This window comes from Ursus arctos, unplaced genomic scaffold (genome assembly GCF_023065955.2).
Source record: "Ursus arctos isolate Adak ecotype North America unplaced genomic scaffold, UrsArc2.0 scaffold_9, whole genome shotgun sequence".
NCBI lineage: Eukaryota > Metazoa > Chordata > Mammalia > Carnivora > Ursidae > Ursus > Ursus arctos.
In genome coordinates, this window is record NW_026623111.1 from 68,864,161 (window position 1) to 68,887,000 (window position 22,840).

Consider the following 22,840-nt stretch of genomic DNA (forward strand, 5'->3'; position numbering starts at 1 on the left):
GGAAAGAATATCCAATGGCAAAAAGACAGTTTCTTCAACAAATGGTGTTTGATAAACTGGACAGCAACATGCAGAAGAATGAAACTGGACCACTTTCTTATACTATACACAAAAATAAATTCAAAATGGATGAAAGACCTAAACGTGAGACAGGAAACCATCAAAATCCTAGAGGAGAACACAGGTGGTCACCTCTTTGCATTGGCCACTGCAACTCTTACTAGATATGTCTCCTGAGGCAAGGGAAACACAAGCAAAAATAAACTACTGGGACTACATCAAAATAAAAATCCTCTGCATGGTGAAGGAAACGATCAACAAAACTAAAGGCAACCCTTCAATGGGAGAAGATATTTGCAAATGACATATATAATAAAGGGTTGGTATCCAAAATATATAAAGAACTGATATAACTCAACACCCAAAAAACAAATAATGTAACTAAAAAATAGAAGACGGGAACAAACATTTCTCCAAAGAAGACATACTGATGGCCAACAGACACGTGAAAGGATGTTCATCACCACTTACCATCAGGGAAATGCAAATCAAAACTACAATGAGGTATCACCTCACATCTGTCAGAATGGTTAAAAATCAACAACAGGAGAAAAAACAGTTGTTGGCAAGGATGGAGGAAAAGGAACCCTTGCGCACTGTTGAAAGAAATGCAAACTGGTGCAGCCACTCTGGAAGACAGTATGGAGTTTCCTCAAAAAGTTAAAAATAGAACTACCCTATGATCCAGTAATCGCACTACTAGGTATTTACTCAAAGAATACAAACCACTAATTCAAAGGGATACATGCACCCCTATGTTTATAGCAGCATTATTTACAATAGCCAAGATATGGAAGCAGCCTTAGTATCCATCGATTGATGACTGGATAAAGAAGTGGTATATGTATACCGTGGAATATCTTCAGCAATAAAAAATGAAATCTTTCCAATTGCAATGACATGGAGTTAGAGAATACTTTGTTAAGCAAAATAAGTCAGTCAGAGACAGACAAATACCATATGATTTCACTCATATGTGGAATTTAAGAAACAAAACAAATGAGCAAAGGGAAAAAAATAAGAGAGAAATCAAGAAACAGACTCTTGGGCACCTGGGTGGCTCAGTCCATTAAGTGTCCGACTCTTGGTTTCAGGTCAGGTCCTGATCTCATGGCTGGTGAAACTGAGCACCCCCCGCCCCACCTCAGCATCAGTGAGGAGTCTGCTTGGATATTCTCTGCCTCTGCCTCTGCCCCTTCCCCGGCTTGTGTTCATGCTCTCTCTCTCTCTCTCTGTCTCAGTCTCAAATAAATAAATAAATAAATAAATCTTTTTTTTTTTTTTTTTTTTAAAGAAACAGACTCTTGGGGCTCCTGGCTGGCTCAATCAGTGGACTGTGCAACTCTTGCTCTCAGGATTGTGAGTTTGAGCCCTACGTTGGGTATAGAGATTACTTAAAAATAAAATCTTAAAAAAAAAAAAAAGAAAGGAACAGACTCTTAATTATAGAGAGCAAACTGACGGTTACCAGAGGGAGAAAGGCTGGGGAAGGGGTTAAACAGGTGAGGGGGATGAAGGAGGGCACTTGCTGTAATGAGCACCAGGTGGTTGTGTAGAACTGTTCAATCACTATACCGCACACCTGAAACTGATACAACACTGTATGCTAACTAACTGGAATTGAAATAAAAACTTAAAATGAAAAAAAAACGTACACTGGTATAAAATGAAAACTTGGTTTTTCTCTCTGTTAAAAAGATAAGGTTTTCTTGGATTGCTGGTCTGCTCTTGATAAGATATTACAAAGTTTTTTTCTTTATCTTCCCAGTAAAACAAAGTTTCTATATTTGTTTTTATCAGGTCTTTAATTACTCAAGAAAACTAAGATGTGTCAATATTAAAGGAGCTGAGGTTTGCTAAGAACTAGATAACCATCTATACAATCTCTATTGCCATTTTAGTTAAACAGATCACTAAGTTTTAAGTTTTACAATGATCTCTAATCCTACTTAGGCCTGTGCTTTAAAATTTTTTTATATTCTTAATAAACTTCCCAAAACTTTAAATTCTAAATAAAGGGTTTTTTTAGACTAATTAGGCTTATTTATTTGGTATGTTAGGTTACATGGGAAACACTGTCAAACAAATATGATAAACTTCTTAGGTTATATTTTGTGGGTAAATGCTACATAACTGTTCCAGAAATTATTTAAAATTCCTAAAGTTTTAATACACCCTGGGATAGTGTCATCACTTAAAATTCTAATTATTGAAATGTTAAAATGTTGTATATCACAGAAATAACCAGATTTCCTTGTCAACCACATTATAATGAACACTCATCAGATCTTTAACCAGGTCCATTTTCCATTTTTGAGTCTTTGGTCATTTACAGTTATTATTCTGAGGCTCTTGCAGAATGTGTTTCAACTTCAAGGAGATTCACAAAAAGGACTTTTGACAAATACAGGTTTCTGATACCCTTCAGATCATAAAAGTCAACTAAGAATTTCCAGCACTAACAAAGAAACTGCACTCAAACAAAATTGAAATTAATTACATGTGACTCAATGAATTAAGAAAAAATAATTACAGTTTTTATAACTCTGGTTTAAAACTGCTGGTTCTCTGATCTTCCAGATTTAAGGAAATGTCTCTTAAGATATCTACAATTTACAAAAATATGATAAAATATTCCTTTGTGAACATATTAAAACATTTATCTTTTCTCCCTACCTGAACCCTCCAGAATTTAGAAACTCTCCATGATTATTCTTGCTTTCATGGCAATTGTTTATATAAGTTCAATAAGTATCTGTTCCCCTTGTTATAGGACACCACTGGAAACACCGGTTATATTACCAAGGCTTTGACTAGAATGTCATATTGGAGAGAGACATACATAGACTCAAATATGACCAGACAGCTTTAAGGAAGTACAGTTGACGATATGGAGCCAATAAAGACCCTTGGAGATGTTGGCTTGATACCTTGCTTCCAGAGCTCCCAACAGCCTTACCAGGTGAGTAAAGAACATCACTTCCTGGCAGGTGCCAGAAACCTCCGGATTTTTGGAGGACCTCAAGAAGAGAGGAACTCACTGATAACTACAGATACTGCAGTAGAATCTGATGGCAAACATTTGGTTGGGCTCTCGGTCTTAAAAAGCATTAAAGGTGCAATCTGAAATTCCTTATAAAAGTTCCAAAAAAGCAGATTTTAAAAGAACCTATATGTTCAATTACTATTCTTGCTGTACTTATGTAAATAATTAGGCCAATTTTGTTAAAACTGGACTTACTTTACGAACAAATTAGTCTTAATTTGGCTATCTCTGACAGGAATGAAGGTCACTTTCGAGAGAAAGATCGTATTTTAACTACACACCTTGGCAGATGTTAGATTTAGTTCTGATTAATTATCTTTGAGTGTTTGTTGTTTGCCTGTAAAACTGGGCTGGATCCTGAATTCTTCTGGTTTCCTCAAATATCTGGCTATGACTCTCCAAACCAAGGTTTCTAATCTTGTCCCATTCTCTTATCTTAAAATCATTAAGAATGAAAACTGCCCTTTTTCCTGAAGCCCTGAAAACTGACGCTGGACAACCTGAGATAAACTTTAGAGAAGTTGCCGTATTTACATAGTATAATATATACACTAAAATACATAGACCGTCTTAGTGCCCGTTACTCTATGGGCCACGCAGAAGGGTTACAAGAGACACGCTAACAACAAAGCAGAAACACCCGTCACACTGCCGCCGCCTGCTCCCACTCCGCTGAAGCCTGACCCCTGGAAACCTCACTGGCCGCATTCAGGACTCAGATACTGGGTTTATAATTTGTTCCAACCATTAACCTGGGTTCTTCTCTGGTTTCCATAGACATGCCTCTCAGTAATTTACCGACTTGCTTGCTGAACAAGACAGTCTATGTGACAGCCAACACCACCTGCCACACCTATATTAACTCCTCCTCGGAAATAAGAACCCGCATGAATAAAATCGTACACTGAACCACTTGGCTATAACAGGCTCTTGACCACCACACCCCACTCTACTTTTTTTCAGGGTGCCTAGTACTGGTTTAGTGATAGTCTCTTGGATACCCATCGGTATCAGATCAATTTTAGAGGAAAAATTGGGTTGAACTATACTGTTACTATTGCTTGGAATATACTTCAGGATAAAATTAATGATGTTATATAGTGCCAAACAATGTAGGAAAATATCCAAGTTCTCGGATGAGAAACTATCTCTGATACCCCCTCCATTAAAATAAGGGACCGAAAGTTACATCCTAGACCATGTCAAATCCTTTTATTCCAAAGCCGCACTGTGCCCTAAATCAGCCTGAAACAGTTACAGAAGACAGACCTCTGCCCATGTTCCATTAAAATGAAATAAAAGATTGACAATGGGGAATTGTAACAGAGAAAAACTTAGCCTGTCTGACTCCATGTTGCTTCTATGTCTCTTGCTGCTGTGACCTATAGGTTAATATAAAATAAAACAACAAAAAAAACTTCGGCTTAACCCCGCACATAGGCATATTACAGCTAAGATTTACAAAAACTGCTCTTTATCAGAAACCTACTTTACCTGAGGAGATAAAAGTACCCAGACAGTTCATCATCCCAATCCAAGGTTGAGAAATGACCACAGTTCAAGGGACAATTGAAACTGTGCCCCATAGGGTTAATGAAGTTAAAACCAGCAAAAAGTTTAAAGCTTGTTTTTCAGAGAACTCTTTCCCCCAATCACCTGTTGCGTCTTTTCAGACCCCACTAACAAACTCTAGTTGTCTCTGCAGAAGCCTGGCCTCAAGGTCAACTGATAAGGTTCCAGCCTGCGAACAGCAAGCAAGGCCCCGCATTCCATACTTGAGACAATAAGCCCATCCAGGTTATGCGAGCTCTCAGAGCATAACCATAGCTCTAAGATAACCTCCTGGTCAGGGACAGAATTTTCCCTCGTTAACTGTGTACCCCCAAAGTAAACATGGGAATGTATGTTACATATATGTTTGTTCAGTGCACATGTTCCATCTTTCCTTGTAAATAATCCTAAATTTCCCCACCCTTTTATCAAGATGTATGTAAAGGATTCTTTGGGTTTTTCTCTTGCCAATGTACTTTGTGGAATTCTTTCACTGTTCATGTATCTTTGTTGTAAATGTTATACGAAATGCAAAACCAGACAACTTAAGCCAAGGACATGTACTATGTCTGCTTGTCAAGTGGACTTAATAGATATATAACATATATAAATTTTAAACTTCCCACCACTTACATTACAATAAGTTCCCTGCAATAAGGACCCATAGGTAAAAAAAAAAAAAAAAAGGAAAAAAAAACATATATATATATATATATAAAATCTATGTTTTCATAGCTAGCATCAAGGGACTTAAGGGATCCAGGGCAGACAAGCCAGTCATCCTGGCACCAAGAACCATAAAAACATAAAGTTGATCACCAATTCTTCCTGAGGAAAGATTATTGATCAAAAGGGGGAAATGTAGGGTGCACGGCTGGCTTAGTCAATAGACCATATGACTCTAGATCTTGAGGTCATAAGTTTAAGCCCCACATTGGGTGTAGAGCTTACTTAAAAAAACAAAAAATTTAACGGGGAAATGATAAAGGAAATTGTCCTCTTTTAGCTTTTGTGGGCCCTGCTCTTAGGCTTCCAGGAAGCTATACTTGAACATTTCCCATCAAGGTCAACATGACTCAGCAAAACCACAAAGCATAGGCTCTCTTTCTGCCTGGAGCACAGTGTATCTGCTTAATTAAAAAAATTACCAAGAGGAGTATTCCAAACATAAAGATAAGAAAAACAAAACAAAACTCCCTGATTCCCACTGGAGTAAAGTCATACAGCCTTGCACACACTAAAAACATGAAATAAAATCTGTAACATTTAAGGAATATCCTTCATCACCATGATTTGTTTCCCTTTATGTAAAAACCATGTATAACCCTGCACCAAATGTTCCTTCCTTGAAGCACTCTCTTCTTTGTGAAGATTATGCATCCCAAGCAGCTGCCCTAACTTGGGCTTGAATAAAACTCTTTTCCTTTCTCTTTGAAATTTCCTTTTCATGTGTCTGTCAGCCATCTGGATGTCTTCTTTGGGAAAATGTCTATTCATGTCTTCTGCTCATATTTTACCTGGATTATTTGTTTTTTGGGTGTTCAGTTTGGTAAGTTCTTTATTTATTTTGCATACTAACCCTTTTTTTTTTTAAGATTTTATTTATTTATTCGACAGAGAGAGAGACAGCCAGCGAGAGAGGGAACACAAGCAGGGAGAGTGGGGAGAGGAAGAAGCAGGCTCCCAGCAGAGCAGGGAGCCTGATGCGGGGCTCAATCCCAGCACTCTGGGATCACACCCTGAGCCGAAGGCAGACGCTTAATGACTGAGCCACCCAGGCGCCCCTGGATACTAACTCGTTATCAGATATGTCATTGCAAATATACGCTCCCATTCCCAAGGTTGCTTTTAGTTTTGTTGATTGTCCTTCACTGTGCAGAAGATTTTTATTTTGGTGTAGTTCCAACAGTTTGTTTTTGCTTGTGTTTCCCTTGCCTCAGGAGACATATCTAGTAAGAAGTTGCTATGGCCAATGCAAAGAGGTGACCACCTGTGTTCTCCTCTAGGATTTTGATGGTTTCCTGTCTCACATTTAGGTCTTTCATCCATTTTGAATTTATTTTTGTGTATGGTATAAGAAAGTGGTCCAGTTTCATTCTTCTGCACGTTGCTGTCCAGCTTACCCAACACCATTTGTTGAAGAGACTGTCTTTTTGCCATTGGATATTCTTTCCCGCTTTGTCAGAGATTAACTGACCATGGAGTTATGGATCCATTTCTGGGTTTTCTATTCTGTTCCATGGATCTCTGTGTGTTTTTATGCCCGTACCATACTTGTTTTGATCACTATTCCCTTGTAATGTAACTTGGAAGTCTGGAATCAAGATGCCTCCAGCTTCTCTTTTCTTTTTCAGGATTGCTTTGGCTATTCAGGGTGTTTTGTAGTTCCATACAAATTTTAGGATTGTTCGTTCTAGCTCTGTGAAAAATGCTGTTGGTATTTTGAAGGGGATTGCAGTAAATGTGTAGATTGCTTTGGATAATATAGACATTTTAACAATATTTGTTCTTCCAATCCATGAGCATGGAACGTTTTTCCATTTCTTTGGGTCATCTTCAATTTCTTTTATAAGGGTTCTATAGTATTCAGAGTATAGTTCTTTTAGCTCTTTGATTAGGTTTATTCCTAGATAGCTTACGATTCCTTGATTTTCCTTTCTTTTTTAAAAATATTTTACGTATCTATTTGATGGAGAGAGAGTGAGCGAGCAAGGGAGCACAAGCAGGAGGAGTGGGAGAGAGAGAGAGAAGCAAGCTCCCCACTGAGTAGGGAGTCCGATGCGGGGCTCGATCCCAGGACCCTGGGATCATAACCTGAGCCGAAGGCAGAGGCTTAACCAACTGAGCCACCCAGGCACCCCAATTCCTTGATTTTTCTTTCTGCTGCTTCATTATTGGTGTATTGAAATGCAATAGATTTCTGTACATTGATTTTGTATCCTGCAACTTTAATGAATTTGTGTATTGGTTCTAGCAAATTTTTGGTGGAGTCTTGGGTTTTCTACATAGAGTAAGCAGTCTGCAAATAGTGAAAATTTGACTTCTTCCTTGCTGATTTGGATGTCTTTTATTTCCTTTTGTTGTCTGATTGCTGAGGCTAGGATTTCCAGGACTATGTTAAAAAACAGTGATGGAAGTGGACATCATTGTCTTTTCCTGACCATAGAAGAAAAGTGATCAGTTTTTCCCCACTGAGGATTATATTAGCTGTGGGTTTTTCATGTATGGCCTTTAATGTTGAGGTATGTTCCTCTATCCCTACTTTGTTGAGGGTTTTTAACTAAGAATGGATGCTGTAGGGGCACCTGGGTGGCTCACATGGTTAAGTGTCTGCCTTCAGCTGAGGTCATGATCTCCAGGTCCTGGGATTGAGCCCCACGTCGGGCTGCCAGCTCAGTGGGGAGTCTGTTTCTCCCTCTCCCTCTGCCTCTCCCCCTGCTTGTGCTCCTCTCTCAAATAAATAAATAAAAATCTTAAAAAAAAAAAAAAAAGAATGGATGCTGTACTTTGTCAAATGCTTTTTCTGCATCTATTGGGAGAATTATATGGTTCTTATTCTTTCTATTGTTAATGTGGTGTATCAGGCTTATTGATTTGTGAATACTGAACCACCCTTGCAGCCCAGGAACAAATCCCACTTGATTGTGGTGAATGATTCTTTTAGTGTACTGTTGGATTCAATTCGCTAGTATTTTGTTGAGAACTTTTGCAACCATGTTCATCAGAGATATTGGCTTATAGTTCTCTTTTTTAGTGGAGAAACTAGATTTTAAACCAAAGACTGTAACAAGAGATGAAGAAGGGCATTATATCATAATAAAGGGGTCTATCTAACAAGAAGATCTAACAATTGTAAATATTTATGCCCCAACTTGGGAGCACCCAAATATATAAAACAATTAACAAACATAAAGGAACTCATTGATAATAATATAATAATAAAAGAGGATTTTAACACCCCATTTACATCAATGGACAGATCATCTAATTCAGAACATTTCACCCTAAAGCAGCAAAATACACATTCTTTTCAAGTGTTCATCGGACATTCTCCAGAATAGATCAAATACTAGGTCCCAAATCAGGCCTCAACAACTACAAAAAAGACGGAGATCATACCATGCATATTTTCAGACCACAACACTATGAAACTTGAAGTCAACCATAAGAAAAAGTTTGGAAAGATCACAAATACATGGAGGCTAAAGAACATCCAACTAAAGAATGAATGGGTCAACCAGAAAATTAAAGAAGAAAGAAAAAACACATGGAAACAAATGAAAATGCAAACACGACACTCCAAAACCCTTGGGGTGCAGCAAAAGCAGCCATAAGAGAGAAGTACATAGCAATACAGGTCTATCTCAAGAAGCAGAAAAAAATCTCAAATACACAACCTAACTTTACACCTAAAGGAGCTTTAAAGAACAAATGAAGCCTAAAGCCTGCAGAAGAAGGGAAATAATAAAGATCAAAGCAGAAATAAATGATACAGAAACAAAGAAAAACACAAAACAGGAGAACAGATCAATGAAACCAGAGGCTGGTTCTTTGAAAAAATTAATAAAATTGATAAACCTGTAGTCAAACTTGTCAAAAAAGAAGAGAGAGGGGGCGCCTGGGTGGCACAGCAGTTAAGCGTCTGCCTTCGGCTCAGGGCGTGATCCCGGCGTTATGGGATCGAGCCCCACATCGGCCTCCTCTGCTATGAGCCTGCTTCTTCCTCTCCCACTCCCCCTGCTTGTGTTCTCTCTCTCGCTGGCTGTCTCTATCTCTGTTGAATAAATAAATTTTAAAAAATCTTAAAAAAAAAAAAAGAAGAAGAGAGAGAACCCAAATAAAATCACAAATGAGAGAGGAGAAATAACAACCAACGCCACAAAAATACAAACAATTATAAGAAAATATTATGAAAAATTATATGCCAACAAATTGAGCATGTTTTCATACGGCTTCACAGGAGAATTCTACCAAACATTTAAATAAGAGTTAATACCTATCCTTCTCGAACTGTTATAAAAAATTATATGCCAACAAATTGAACATGGTTTCAGGTGGCCTCACAACAGAATTCTATTAAACATTTAAATGAGTTAATACCTGTTCTTCTCAAACTATCTCAAAAAATATAAATGGAAGGAAAACTTCCAGACTCATTCTACGAGGCCAGCATTACCCTGATTCCAAAACCAGAAAAAGACTTTCAAATTCTTAAAAAGTTTTGTTCATTTTGCATCAACACCTACTAGGGCTACAAAGGTGAAATTTGGACTTGGAAGTTATCAGTTGGAAACCTTAAACTTTTGAGGTCCCAGAAGGGCTGTGCCCTAAGAATATAGGCAACCCAGAAACAGATCAACTTCTACTCAAAGTGATCCATTCATATTTGATTTGCATGCAAGAAGAAAGTTAAATCCACTCTGAAAGATATCATCATCCAAATTTTCAATCAAAAATTACCAGACATGCCAGAAAATAAGACCTAATGTTCCAAAAACAAGAAAATAGAAATAGACCCACAGGTAACGCAGACTAGAGTCATCAGACATTGACATATCTTTATAGATATATATATCATCTTTATTTTTAAGAAAATGAAAAGATAATCACCAAAGAACTAGAATCTATATTTAAAACAAAACAAAACAAAAATAGATGAGTTTAACAGCAGTTTAGGCACAGATTAGAAAACAGAATTAGTGGAACTGGTAGACTGGTATGCAGAAAACATCCAGATCAAAGCATGGATAAAAATTATCAACATGGGTGGGGGGGAAGGTCCTCCAGACTGAGAAAGATGAAAACTACATAAAAGAGTCTAAGAGGGGTGCCTGGGTGGCACAGTCAGTTAAGCAACCAATTAACTGGTTTCAGATCAGGTCATGATCTCAGGGTCATGAGATCAAGCCCAGTGCCGGGCTCCACATCCAGCACAGAGTCTGCTTGAGACTGTCTCTCCTCTGCCCCTGCTGCTCATGCTCTCTCTTTCTCTCCCTCTAAAATAAATAAATCTTAAAAAAAAAAAAAAAAAGCCTAAGAAACATATGGGATATGATGAAAAAGTTCTGGCATACAGGTAACTGGAGAGCTGGGAGTGGAAAACTGAAGCAGAATCAACATTTTAAGAAAAACCGACCACGTATTTTCTAAAACTGATGAGGTTATTAAGCCACAAATTGAAGAAGCTCTAGGAACATCAACACAGGATTATAAAAAAGAAAACCACACCTGGGCATATGGTAGTAAAGGGGCTAGAAACCAAAGTAATAGCTAAGTAATGGTTCTGTACTCAAAACCTGCTCTATTGCCATCACATTCATAACACTCCATTCAATTTTAGAAACTGGAAAAGTAGGGACCACCTAAAGATTGGCACCCGGGAAATTAAAGGTAAATAGCTTAGTTTTAATCTGTGAACATGATGAATGTAATAATTAGCCAAAATTCTTAATAGGTGAAAGCAGTGAAAATAAAAAAGTTCAAGGTACAAGTAATTTATAACCCTTACATCTTGATTTTATATTCTCTTAAATAGGTGAAAGCAGTGAAAACAAAAGTTCAAGGTACAAGTAATTTATAACCCTTACATCTTGATTTTATAAACTTCTTAAGCCATCTCTCCATGTCTTCAGAAGCCAAAATATGCCAGTTCGAATGCCAGCTGTCACCTCTACTACCATCCCCATTTGAGGTTTAGCACTGAGGAAGCCACTGTGAGTTCCTAAGGTTTAGCACTGAGGAAGCCAGTGTGAGCTCCTAAGACTCATAAAGATAATCAAATAACATACCAAATTCAAATAAGACGTTGGCTCAGGATGAAAATTTCTAAGAGATTTGCTGTGAGATTTTCTGCTAATAAAAGGCACCAACTGGAACTAAAGTGCCCCAAAGACCCATGCCCATGCCCATGCCCATGCAAGGAAGATGGCTAAAATTTACCAACGCGATCCCATTCAGAAGTGTGTGCAGAGTGCCTTCATGGTGCTGCGATTAAGTTTGTGATTCACACTGTGTAGGAGCTGCATGGCTCCTCACTAGGACTCCAACAGTCCTCCTCAGGGAGACAGCAGGGCTTCAGAAACTCATGAGTCACACATCAAGAGATTAGACAGGTATAACCAAGGCACACCATCCAGCTAAAGCACATTATATGCATTATACACATACAGACAAAAAAGACAACCAACTTTTTATTTCTAACACCAATATGGAACAATGCATTACTCCAAGACAAAACAAAAATATACAGTAGTAATTATACAATAAAGAAAATACAACAACCCCAGCACCATATTAAGTTCAAAGTGCTTGAACTCTAGTTAAGACCATATACTGGGTTTAGAGGAGTCACCAAAAGTAACTGCCTCCAAGTAAACATTAATCTCTCCCTACTGTCAGAAGCTTTCTGGACATATGTCTTGCTACCTTTGGATTAGCATTATCTTCTTTTGCATATAAAAAACAACCTAAATCACATCTAGATTTCCCTAACGCAAAAATCACCTTCCCACTTCGTTGCTACTTCCTTCCTTCCAGAGCATCTACTAGTCCTAATTGTATTCTTATCCCTTTCTTTATCCTAGACCTACTTCAAAAACATTTATTTTTAAAGATTTATTTATTTATTAGAGAGAGAGAGAGAGCATGGTGGAGAAAGAAGAGAGAGAGGGAGAGTGAAATTCAAGCAGACTCCATGGTGAGTGTGGAGCCTGATGTGGGGCTCAATCTCACGACCCTGAGATCAAGACCTGAGCTGAAACCAGGAGTCAGATGCTCAACCAACTACACCACCCAGATGTCCCCCAAAACATGTATTAAGCTGCAATTTTCACAATATTTTAACTCTATTCTGAAATTGGTCTACAAATATCTTCACATAACATTGAAGCCAGTGATTTAATAAATAAGAGGCATGTATTTATTACTTTGCAAAAAAATAACCCTTATACATTTATGTCTATATGTACTTGTAGAGTCAGTTTCTCAAAACCAATGGAACTGAAGTATACACACAGCACACACACACACACACACACACACACACACCACCACCATATTCAAATCAAATGGATTTATATTAAGTGTCAAACTAGATGCTATAAAATTTATAATCAGATACACAAAATATGAATTGAATTATGAATACACTGCTGATAGTGGATACAATAATATAAGATAAAAGCACCCAAATGGCTTCGCAACTCACTTGAACCCATTGTACTCTGTTATCTGACCTGATTATATCTCTTAGCCAGCTAGAAAATTCCTTTCAAACATGATTGAGGGGCTTTAAATAATGAGCTTCTTTTCCCCTTTCCAGCTATCCCTATTCTGGTGATTGGACAGATGTCACCTTTCCTTTCTTCTTGTTTTCTACTAGTGAAGCCACATTTTTACTTTTTTGGAATGTTTGAACAGTCTTCTGCCATAGATGTTGGCATATCTATTATAAGAATGATAATCTGCATTTAAAATGCCCTTCTTCTCTATTTTACTCGTTGCCATACTTATAACCTGAGAGCCTACTGTAAACAGAATGCATAATACAATATAAACTGCACACAGATAAGAAAAAGTACACAGGTTAATTCTAAAGTCCTCAGCCGGACACCTGCCTACAATTATAACCATTGCTCATGCTAGGAGAAGCCAGGGTAGTCTCAGGTCAAGGATTAGTGCCTTCCTCTTACATTCTTTCCCTAGTGCTAACACTAGTAAATGGAGAGTTCCAATGCTGCCTCGCAGTCACAAGGACAGGCTGTGTAAGCATATCTCCTTCAACTATTTACTACAATACCAAGAGATTACAATCCTGACAAGGAGTTAGGGGGTCTCAAGTCACTATCAGGTGATTACTAAAAAACTTATGGACAGAAAACAGAAGGAGGAAGAGTATTGAGCATTGTTAAAAAGGGAACTTAAAATCTGAATTTTAACTTCCATAACTTATCGCTGGCATTTCAAAAGTCCTCTGTCAATCAATGGGTTTTCATGTTATCTGTGATTTGACAGATCCACCTTGAAGTGTCCAACTGGGCACCCTGGGCCCCCACAGCATTGCAGCACAGTGATCTGGGAAACAGGGCGTGAAAGACAAGGTCATCCAGACACAGCTATGGAGACCCCATCACGGAAGGTAGGTACAATCAGTGAGAAGCCACTGAGGCCTTTTAGGCAAGACTTCTGATTCTTAACTATGTTTAAAAGATGACTCTGGCAGGTGTATGGCAAGCACAGCAGCAAGGGCCAGTTAGAAGAAAGCAGGTGAGACCTGCTTGGACAAGGGGATGAGCCTCAGTAGTAACAGAGGGGACATCAAAAACTCAAGGACACACTTCCAGTGTGGAAGTTTTAGATGCCTGTAAGACATCTGAGAGAGAGAGAGAGAGAGATCTTTGGTTAAAAACTGAGAACCAAGACTCTTGCAGATGGCAAAACACCCCACCATCTTGGGGTCTTCCTTATGCAATAATGTATTGCTTTCTGATTTTTTAAAAAAATGCAACAGACCCACATTTGATTGAGCATCCAAGTGTAAACTGTTTTCCAAGAGGCATTGATGGATTTACACTGTCACACACAATTGTAAAGTTTAGGACCTTGGCAGCTGCAGTGAATTTCAAAATCCAAATAGAAGATCTTTGTCCTTGGCCTCCTAAGCCCTTTGACCTTCTCTCCTCTAATGATCTTGTGCTCCCTACTATCTCAGTCCTATACACGCACAACCTTGGAAGTGTAATTAAAGACACTACACTGTCTTCTCACCCACCTATCTTTCTCATCTTTTATCCATCGCCTATCCTTCCAGCCCATTCCATTTATCAGGGGACAACACCCCTAAGACTCCCTCTGTTCCCACCCAAAGTTAACCCTCTACTCTCCTTATAATTTGAAGACATTTTGCACATCATAAACATAGGACCTATGCATATGTCCCCTTCACATATATTCAGCCATTAGTCAAAATATAATTTAACTAAGCTACTTAACAAAATTCCTGCTTTCTTATTAGAGCCTAATAAATAAAAGTTTGTCTCTTCATTCTGTTTGTTTTGTAAGCACTTACAGGTCATTATTTTTTTTTAAGATTTTATTTATTTATTTGAGAGAGAGAAAGAGAGAGAGCACAAGCAGGGGGGAAGGGCAGAGGGAGAAGGAGACTCCCTGTTGAGCAGGGAGCCCCATATGGGCCTCGAACCCAGGACCCTGGGATCATGACGCTTAACCGACTGAGCCACCCAGGTGCCCCTTACAGGTCATTATTTGAGAAAAACTGGGAACTTTTAAAAACTCTAAACCCTGAAAATTTTATTTATTTCCCATAAGAGACTAAACCTAAACTGGCAACTACAATGAGGTCCTCTATAATGTTTGAAATTTAAAGCATTATCCCTGTTGTACACATGCACTTGCTAGGTCACAAATTTATTACGCTTAAAAAGCCCAAAGTAACTTCAGTAACATACTTAATAACCAGATCTCGGTTTCTTTAACAACAACAAAAAAAAGGAACCAGAGTGTCTTGGAGAAATGGTTGATTCCAGGATTGCGACATGGAAAATACAAAACGAGCCTGAACTGTTCTATGGTACCAAAAAGTAAAGATAAAACTTTTGGGGTGGGGGGTGAGAGGGCACGTGGTCTGTCAAAAGGACACAGAGGCTAACCTGAAAGAAAGTTCTAGTGGCCAAAACTGGAACAGTTTGCACAGCAAGTTAAATAACAACCCATAAAATAACAAATATCCATGAACCTGTACTGATACAAATAGCTGAATAAATAAATGGGGAAGAAGACAGTTCTAATCAGTGAACATAAAAAGAACAAATGAGAAAAAAAATGCTTAATCACCATTAGAACAATATAGTCCAGGGGCGCCTGGGTGGCTCAGTGGGTTAAGCGGCTGACTTGGGTTTCGGCTCAGATCGTGATCTCACAGTTGTGGGATCGAGCCCCATGTCGGGCTTCATGCTCAGCTCAAAGTCTGCTTCAGATTGTCTCTCCTCTCCCTCTGCCCCTCCCCACTCGTGTTCTCTTTCTCTCAAATAAATAAAATCTTTTAAATAAATAAATAAGAACAATATAGTACAATGTACATCAAGTTCCACCAATGGATGCTAAAATTAGTGAATAAAAGTTTAAGGAGAAACAGGATATTCACACAATCCAAGATATCTACTAATTACAAAGAGAAAAATAACTTTCCACTGGGACCAGGCAAATAGCACCTTAATCAAGGTTTACATCAGCATAAGACGTCACATGCCCCGGACATGATGCACTTCCGGTATTTTTTCCCAAAATGCCTAACTTGAATCTAATCATGAGAAAACATAAAGTACTAATTGAGGAATGGTCTACAAAATAACTGACCATTACTCTTCACAAGTTCATAGACTGGATCCTGAACAGAAAAAGGATAGTGAAAAGCCAGTGAAATCCAAATAAGTGTATAGTTTTGTTTTGTTTTTTTAAAGATTTTTATTTCTTTCTTTGACAGAAAGAGAGCACAAACAGTGGGAGCAGCAGAGGGAGGGAGAGAAGCAGACTCCCTGCTGAGCAGGGAGCCCGATGTGGGGCTTGATCCAGGGACCTGGTATCATGACCTGAGCTGAAGGCAGACGCTTAACCGAATGAGCCACCCAGGTGCCCCCAAATAAGTGTGTAGTTTTGATAACAGTATTATAGTATCGCACTGATGTGAATCTATCAGTTTTCACAATTTTACTACAGTTATACAAGTTGTTACAGGAATTCTCTGTACCATATTTTTCTGCAAATTTTCAGTAAGCCTAAAAATTACTTCAAAATAGCAAATTAAAATCAATAATGAAAGAACCCCAATATTTTTTCAATATTCCTAATGGAAGCATAATGTCAGATTTAAAATGCTATCTTTGGGACGCCTGGGTGGCACAGTTCGTTGAGCGTCCAACTCTTGGTTTCAGCTCAGGTCGTTATCTCAGGGTTGTGAGATCGAGCCCCACGTCCAGCTCCGCACTCAGCACAGAGTCAGCTTCACATTCTCTCTCCCTCTCCCTCTGCCCCTCCCGCTTGTGCTCTCGTTCTCTTTCTCTCTCTCTCAAATAAATAAATAAATATTTTAAAAAATGCCATCTGTGTTCTTGAAAACTTCATCAAGAGCTATACAAACCCAGTCACCGCTATATGCATTCTGAAAAGCATTGTTTTATAAAGAATAACACATCAATAACATCTTTTTCTTGTTACCCTGGCATATTTATGATGAGCTGCAATTGAAATGAGAGCTGTGAGATCCTCCTAAGAGCCAAGCTTTAAGGGCTATCACTATTACACTGAGAAGGAAGGAAAAGCAAGCAGCTTACCGTTTGAAAACTGTTCTCCAGAAGTGATTTGCCCCTCTTCCTTATGATGAGGGAGCAGAAGGCAAGCTGAGGACAAAGCACAAGCTGACACCCTGCAACCCCCCCCCCAATCCTAACTGGGACACGTGTGACATTCTTCCAGGAAGCTCTCAACTATCTTAATGTGAATGCCTTGCTAGAAGGAAAAACAGCCTCAACTTGACAACGGCAAGGCCTCCAGGATCTTGTAGGTCCTCTTTAGCATATGAACGTTCTTTTGAAAACCTCCGTTTTCCCTTTACCTCCCCCAACCTCAAAGTATTTAATCAATTTCTCCCCACAACCCCGGTGCAACTCTTTCTGCCCCCCAGGTCCTGTCCCTGTGCTTTCATAAAACTACCATTTTGGACCAAAGACATCTCAAGAATTCTTTCTTGGTCGTTGGCTCCGGACCTCACCCCAGCAAACCTCACCTATATTCCAAACCACATCACTTATATAGGTGGAAATAGTGAAGGGAGAAAAACATAGCAATTTGCTTTTTGTTGAAAAATTCAAAACACTTACTTTGCCTCTGGGTTGGGATGGCATTCTATGAGGTAAGATGGAACACATCTCCCTGGGGAGGTGGGGAGATATGTATCTACCTACGAGTCAGAACACAATGGGTTGTCTGTAGCTCCAGGGAACAGACTTCCAATTTTACCCTTCCAGAGAACTCGAAGAACTTAATACCAGTGAAATGACAACTACCTAATGCTACTTGACCCCAAGTACTAATCTCCAAACAGCTCCCTGCCTAAAGAGTAATAAGATTTTTTCAGTTGCAAAACCAAAGAGATTGGGCTAATGATAAGCGCTAGAAGCCTCATTCAATGGGTTTCAGACCTTGCCAAGATTTTACTCCACCCCTTTGTCAAAACAAAACTTCATTGGAATCATGATGAGAACAGCACTTTTGCTTTACTCACACCCACCCACCTGGGTTTTTAAACAACCAGTGCACTACTAACTTCCAATGTTATGATTCTCTGAATGAATATTTATCTCTATGAATAAGCTATGGTGTGGCTCAAAAATTAGCATCCACCTTCTAACAGTCTCTCAGTGAAGTAGAATATCTGCTTCAAAAAAACTACGGGGGGGGGGGCTATCACAAGAAGGGGGTGTCACTGCTAGTAGGTTTTGAGGGGAGAGGATGATGAAACGTGACGGTTCTACCAACTGTACTTTAAGCAGATGAACTGTAGGATATGTGAGATCTGTCTCATAAAGCTGTGCTGGGGGAAAAAGATGAAGCCCAAACCATCAAGACACTTGATCATCACTGGTTCACAGCCTAGAGTGAACTGGGAACTGATATTTTAAAGGATAAATGTCAGCTTCCTGTAGGTAGACCTATATATCCTATCTCTTACATTGATGATCATCATTCGGGTTCTTTAATTTTCACTAAAAAATCTCAACCCTAACCTATTATCCCAGTAAGCAACACAGATTAAGCCTTCCCTCTTGATATAACCTTTAACTGCTGCCAAACTTCTATCAAAAAGTCCTGACAGAGAGAAATATAGGGAATTTAAAGAACATTAGATCCATCCGTCCCTCTATAAAATCTAGATTTATCCCCGAATAAACCCCAAACCATCAAACAGTGCCATGTGTGACCATAGGGTCTCCGCACCCAACAAGGGTTTCTTATAACCCTTAGGGTAAGGAAAATTCCAACTACAGCAAAGAGTCCTAGAAAATACACTACTGCATGTACTACCTGGATGGGCATGGGGTGCTCTCCCACTGCCATTTAGTCTCCTCTGCATCTTTTGTAAATGCCAGGAAAAGATTTCTATGGAGCTGGTAGGTTTCCTCCTTTATCCTCACTGAATTGCGTGACTAATCATTCCTTTTTATTACGGCTTCCAGGATGCAACTGTAATTTGCACAACATCTGCCCGAGTCCATTTTAACGCGCTTCCCTTTACACTTGGTTGTATTTTATCTTCCGCTTGGAATACTTATGCTCACCTCAAATGTTTCATGGATGCTTAATAAAATTAACGCAGAAATAGATGTTGGCTGTAAGCGTATTTTAATAGCATCTTAACACAAAAGAATGTGTTTCCTAAAGGAGTTCTTGCTGAAGGCTCAGGGTCTGGAACAAAGATAACAGATACACATTTGTTACTATAAATCTGTTTTTTTCTAAAGGTGGAATGAGCTTTTATATTTCCACTATTAGGCAAGAAAAGAAAACTAGGCAACATTACAGTTATTTTTTTAACTGTAAATTTACAATCTAATTTTATGGTCTTTTATTTTTCTGTATTGCTCTAACTTCTTCAGTACTATTTTTTTTTTAAGATTTTACTTATTTGAGAGTGCACAAGTGGGGGGCAGGGGGAGAGAGAGAAGCAGGCTCTCCACTGAGGACACTGGGTTCATGACCTGAGCAAAAGGCAGATGCTTGACCAACTGAACCAGCCAGGCGCCCTGCTTTAGTTATTATTTTTAATAATAATTGCATAAGCTGGTTAATTTTTTGAAGTCAATCATTAAAAACCAACTATCCACAAAAAAAATTACAAAAGGGAGCTCAATAACTTTTTAGCAAGCCATCCAAAGTTGTGGACAAAAATTTATGTCCTGCAGATAAGAAAAAGACATAAAATATATTGGTTGATCCCTTTAAAAGTACTAATATTAACAAATTTCTCTCCTACCTTGCAGTAACTTCCGTGCTCAGTAAGTTTTTATCCATCTACTATCTATCAACTCTTGTTTCATACATTTGGAGAAAGGCAGGAGTTTTACCAGCTGGTTTTTAACACACACCACCAGACACAAAAGCAGTTTGCAGGAAGGCATTGATTTCTGAAAAACCGGTCTGAATTCTCAGTTTGGATTTCACACTCATTTTCAAATGAAATTGGGAAGGACTAACTAAAACCTAGTCCTCTCAACTGAGGTTTTCTATTTCCTACCAAAGGGCCATGCAATACCCACCAACCCTTCAAGCCCCACAACATCCCAACTGGCTTTCACCATTTACTCACTCAGCTTAACAGAGGTTCAGTTCAACCGAGGTCTTCGATCTCAGACTCCGTGTGCTCAGAGGCAGAGCACTAACATTTATATAGACGCTGAGCTGAGTCAGCCAAACCTTCCAAACATACCCTAAGGAAGCAGCGCCTAACAATGGCATCAAGCATCTGTACTGTGCTTTCTAAATCGTGAAGAGCTTTTCCAAAATCTCCCTGGCTCCTTTCCAGACTGCTTCCTTCCCGCGACTCCCAATCTCTGCCGGACGGTCCGGGACTCCCTCTTGCCTCCTGGCGCTCTGGACTCGGTCTCTAACGTCGCAGGACTCAGGACACAGCCTGCGCGCGCGGCAGACCCCCATCCCCCATCCCGCGGGGCGACCTTCCTTGACCGCCGCGCTCGGCTCGGCGACAGCCCACCCACGGTGTCCGCGCGCTCCCGGCGGGCCGGCACTCACACGCGCAGCTAGTGGCCTGGGGAGGCGCCCGCCCGGGGGCACAGTGACGGTCAGGAGCGGCGGGCGGCGGTCTGGGGTGGCCGGGGCGGCCAGGAGGCGAGCGCAGGCAGCGCGGACGCGGGCTTCGCCTCGCTCTCCACCGGCTGCAGGCGGGAAGAGCGCAGGGCGGCGGCTCCCTCGGGGTGGGAGGCCGGAGGCAGACGACAGGAGTAGCGCCGCCTGCCTGGCCGCGATAAAGCACCCTGCGCCGGGGAGGAGCGCGCGGATGGGTTGCCCCCAGCGGGGCACTGGATCGACGGCCACCCTCTTGCGGGGTCCAGGTCACGGAGATGACTCTCCCGGAACGCGCATGGACAAACCCAAAACTACCGCCTCCAGGGTTTGTACGAATGGGAAGCGGTGATTAGCCCTGGTCATCTCAAGACGCTACCCGGGCTGATCAATACCTCTCTAGCCCGGATGAATTTGGTCACTGTCTGTGTCCCGCGCCCCTAAGCTCAGGGGGACGCTGACACCGAGGGTTTTGTTTTTTTTTCCTATCACACACGTTGCCCACCCCGAGAGCAAGTAGGTCTTTATTGAATGAGCTTCTGAGAAACTGGTGCTTACGCCGTTCAGGAACCGAATCTAAGAGGCGGGAGGGGGGAGTTGAACGAAAATATTAGTATGAACGGTTTAATTGTATTCTGCACACTCCTGTAATAAATACTTCTCCGCAATACTGTTCGTGTGGAAAAGGTGGAAAGTGTGCATATTCAAGAAAAGGTTTGGTTATCAGGCTTTATGAATGTGTATGGCTTTCCCAAAATTTGCCTGCCGCATCTACCCTTGAAAATTAATACTTAACATCTATTTTCTGGTTTGCATTTACAAACAAAAATCAAGTTATTTAAAGCAACACTAGGAATTACTGTTAATTCTTAACCCGTTACAGGAAATCTTTAGCCATGGGGCACCTGGCTGGCTTAATTGGCAGAGTGTGTGACCCCTGATTTCAGGGTTGTGAGTTCAAGTCCTATGTTGGGGGTGGAGCCTGCAGGGAGAAGTTTCAGCCAGGAAGCCTAAATAAGAAATTGATTATACATAATTTTTTAGAATATTAAAAATACATACCGTATACTTTTTTTCTTTTTTTAACTTAAATTCAATTAGCTCAAGGAAGCTGGATGCAGGGCTCCATCCCAAGGACCCTGGGGTCATGATCTGAGCCCAAGGCAGACTCTTTGTGGCCTGAGCCTCCTAGGCGCCCCTTAAAGTATTTTAAAGTACATTTCCATGAGGTACCCAAACATTTGAGTGAAACTGATTTTTGGATGAATTTTGAGACCATTTAAACACGCTTAAAGACCCATATACAAATATATTTGTCACTTTAAGCCAAGACTGAGAAAAATTTTTCAGAGATGGCTCTTAATAACTGTTTGCAAAATTTAAAAACACCCTCTAAAGAACAAAACTTTACTGATGTCAGTAAAGACTTTTTAAATTGCCAGCAAATTCTAAAGGCAGTTCCAAGAGGGGACTTATAAAAATGGAAAAAAAAAAACCACATAAAATTGTTAAAAAGCACAGTAAAAAAAAGGATAATAAGTTGAATATGGCATTCTGCAATATGTAAAACAAAAACAAACCAAAAATTTATGCATAGAAAATAGCTGGCAATACAAGAAAATGTTATTTTTCTGGGTTGTGACATTATGGTTCTTTTTTCGTTCTATTTTAGTGTAATTTTCTAAATTTTTTTAAATGCAGATATACAACTTTTATATTGGGAAAAAGAATTTTGTTTAAAAGTAAATCATTAGGGGACACGTAGGTGGCTTGGTCAGTTAAGCATCTGCGTTTGGCTCAGGTCATGATCCCAGGGTCCTGGGATGGAGCCCTGTATCGGGGTCCCTGCTCAGTGGGAGCCTGCTTCTCCCTCTCCCTCTGCTGTTCCTCCTGCTTGTTCTCTCTCTGTCTCTCTCTCTGTGTCAAATAAAATCTTAAAAAAAAAATTTTAATACAAAAAAAACCCTGAATGTGTATGGCTTTCCCAAAATTTGCCTGCCTTCTCTCTCTGTCTCTCTCTCTGTGTCAAATAAAATCTTAAAAAAAAAAATTTTAATACAAAAAAAAACCTGTTAATACATATAGCCAGATTTCCCACAAAATAATTCATGCCAAATTCAGTCTCCTAACAATTTAAAAGGTCGCTTGTTCACCTGAGCTCTCACAAATACTGGATAGAATAATAATTTTAATCTCTTTGAATCTGATAAATAACAAACGGCAGTGTTTCAATTTACATTTTTTTGACTTAGTGAAACTTTTTTAATGTTCAATGATCATTTGTGGTTTATTCATAAATTTCTTATGTAA

At 39.6% G+C, this 22,840-nt stretch overlaps 1 protein-coding gene across 8 annotated transcripts in view; it reads right to left on the minus strand.

Annotated features, from left to right (window-relative positions):
- Window positions 1–22,840, minus strand: part of ABCG2 (ATP binding cassette subfamily G member 2 (Junior blood group)) — a 138,353-nt gene that overhangs the window by 42,829 nt on the left and 72,684 nt on the right. The window contains exons 1-2 of one of the 8 annotated variants that reach the window (XM_044388092.3): window positions 20,480–20,814; window positions 19,009–19,135 (exon numbers count right to left, since the gene is read on the minus strand). The exons of 2 other annotated variants lie outside the window; for them this stretch is intronic. In XM_044388092.3, the coding sequence (XP_044244027.1) occupies window positions 19,009–19,022 (14 nt within the window). In that variant the 5' untranslated portion in view covers window positions 19,023–19,135; window positions 20,480–20,814. Of the gene's footprint in view, window positions 1–17,550; window positions 18,973–19,008; window positions 19,136–20,036; window positions 20,815–22,840 lie in introns of those variants that run through there. 5 more of the 8 variants (XM_026509749.4, XM_057309862.1, XM_026509752.4 and 2 more) reach the window with 5 other exon arrangements.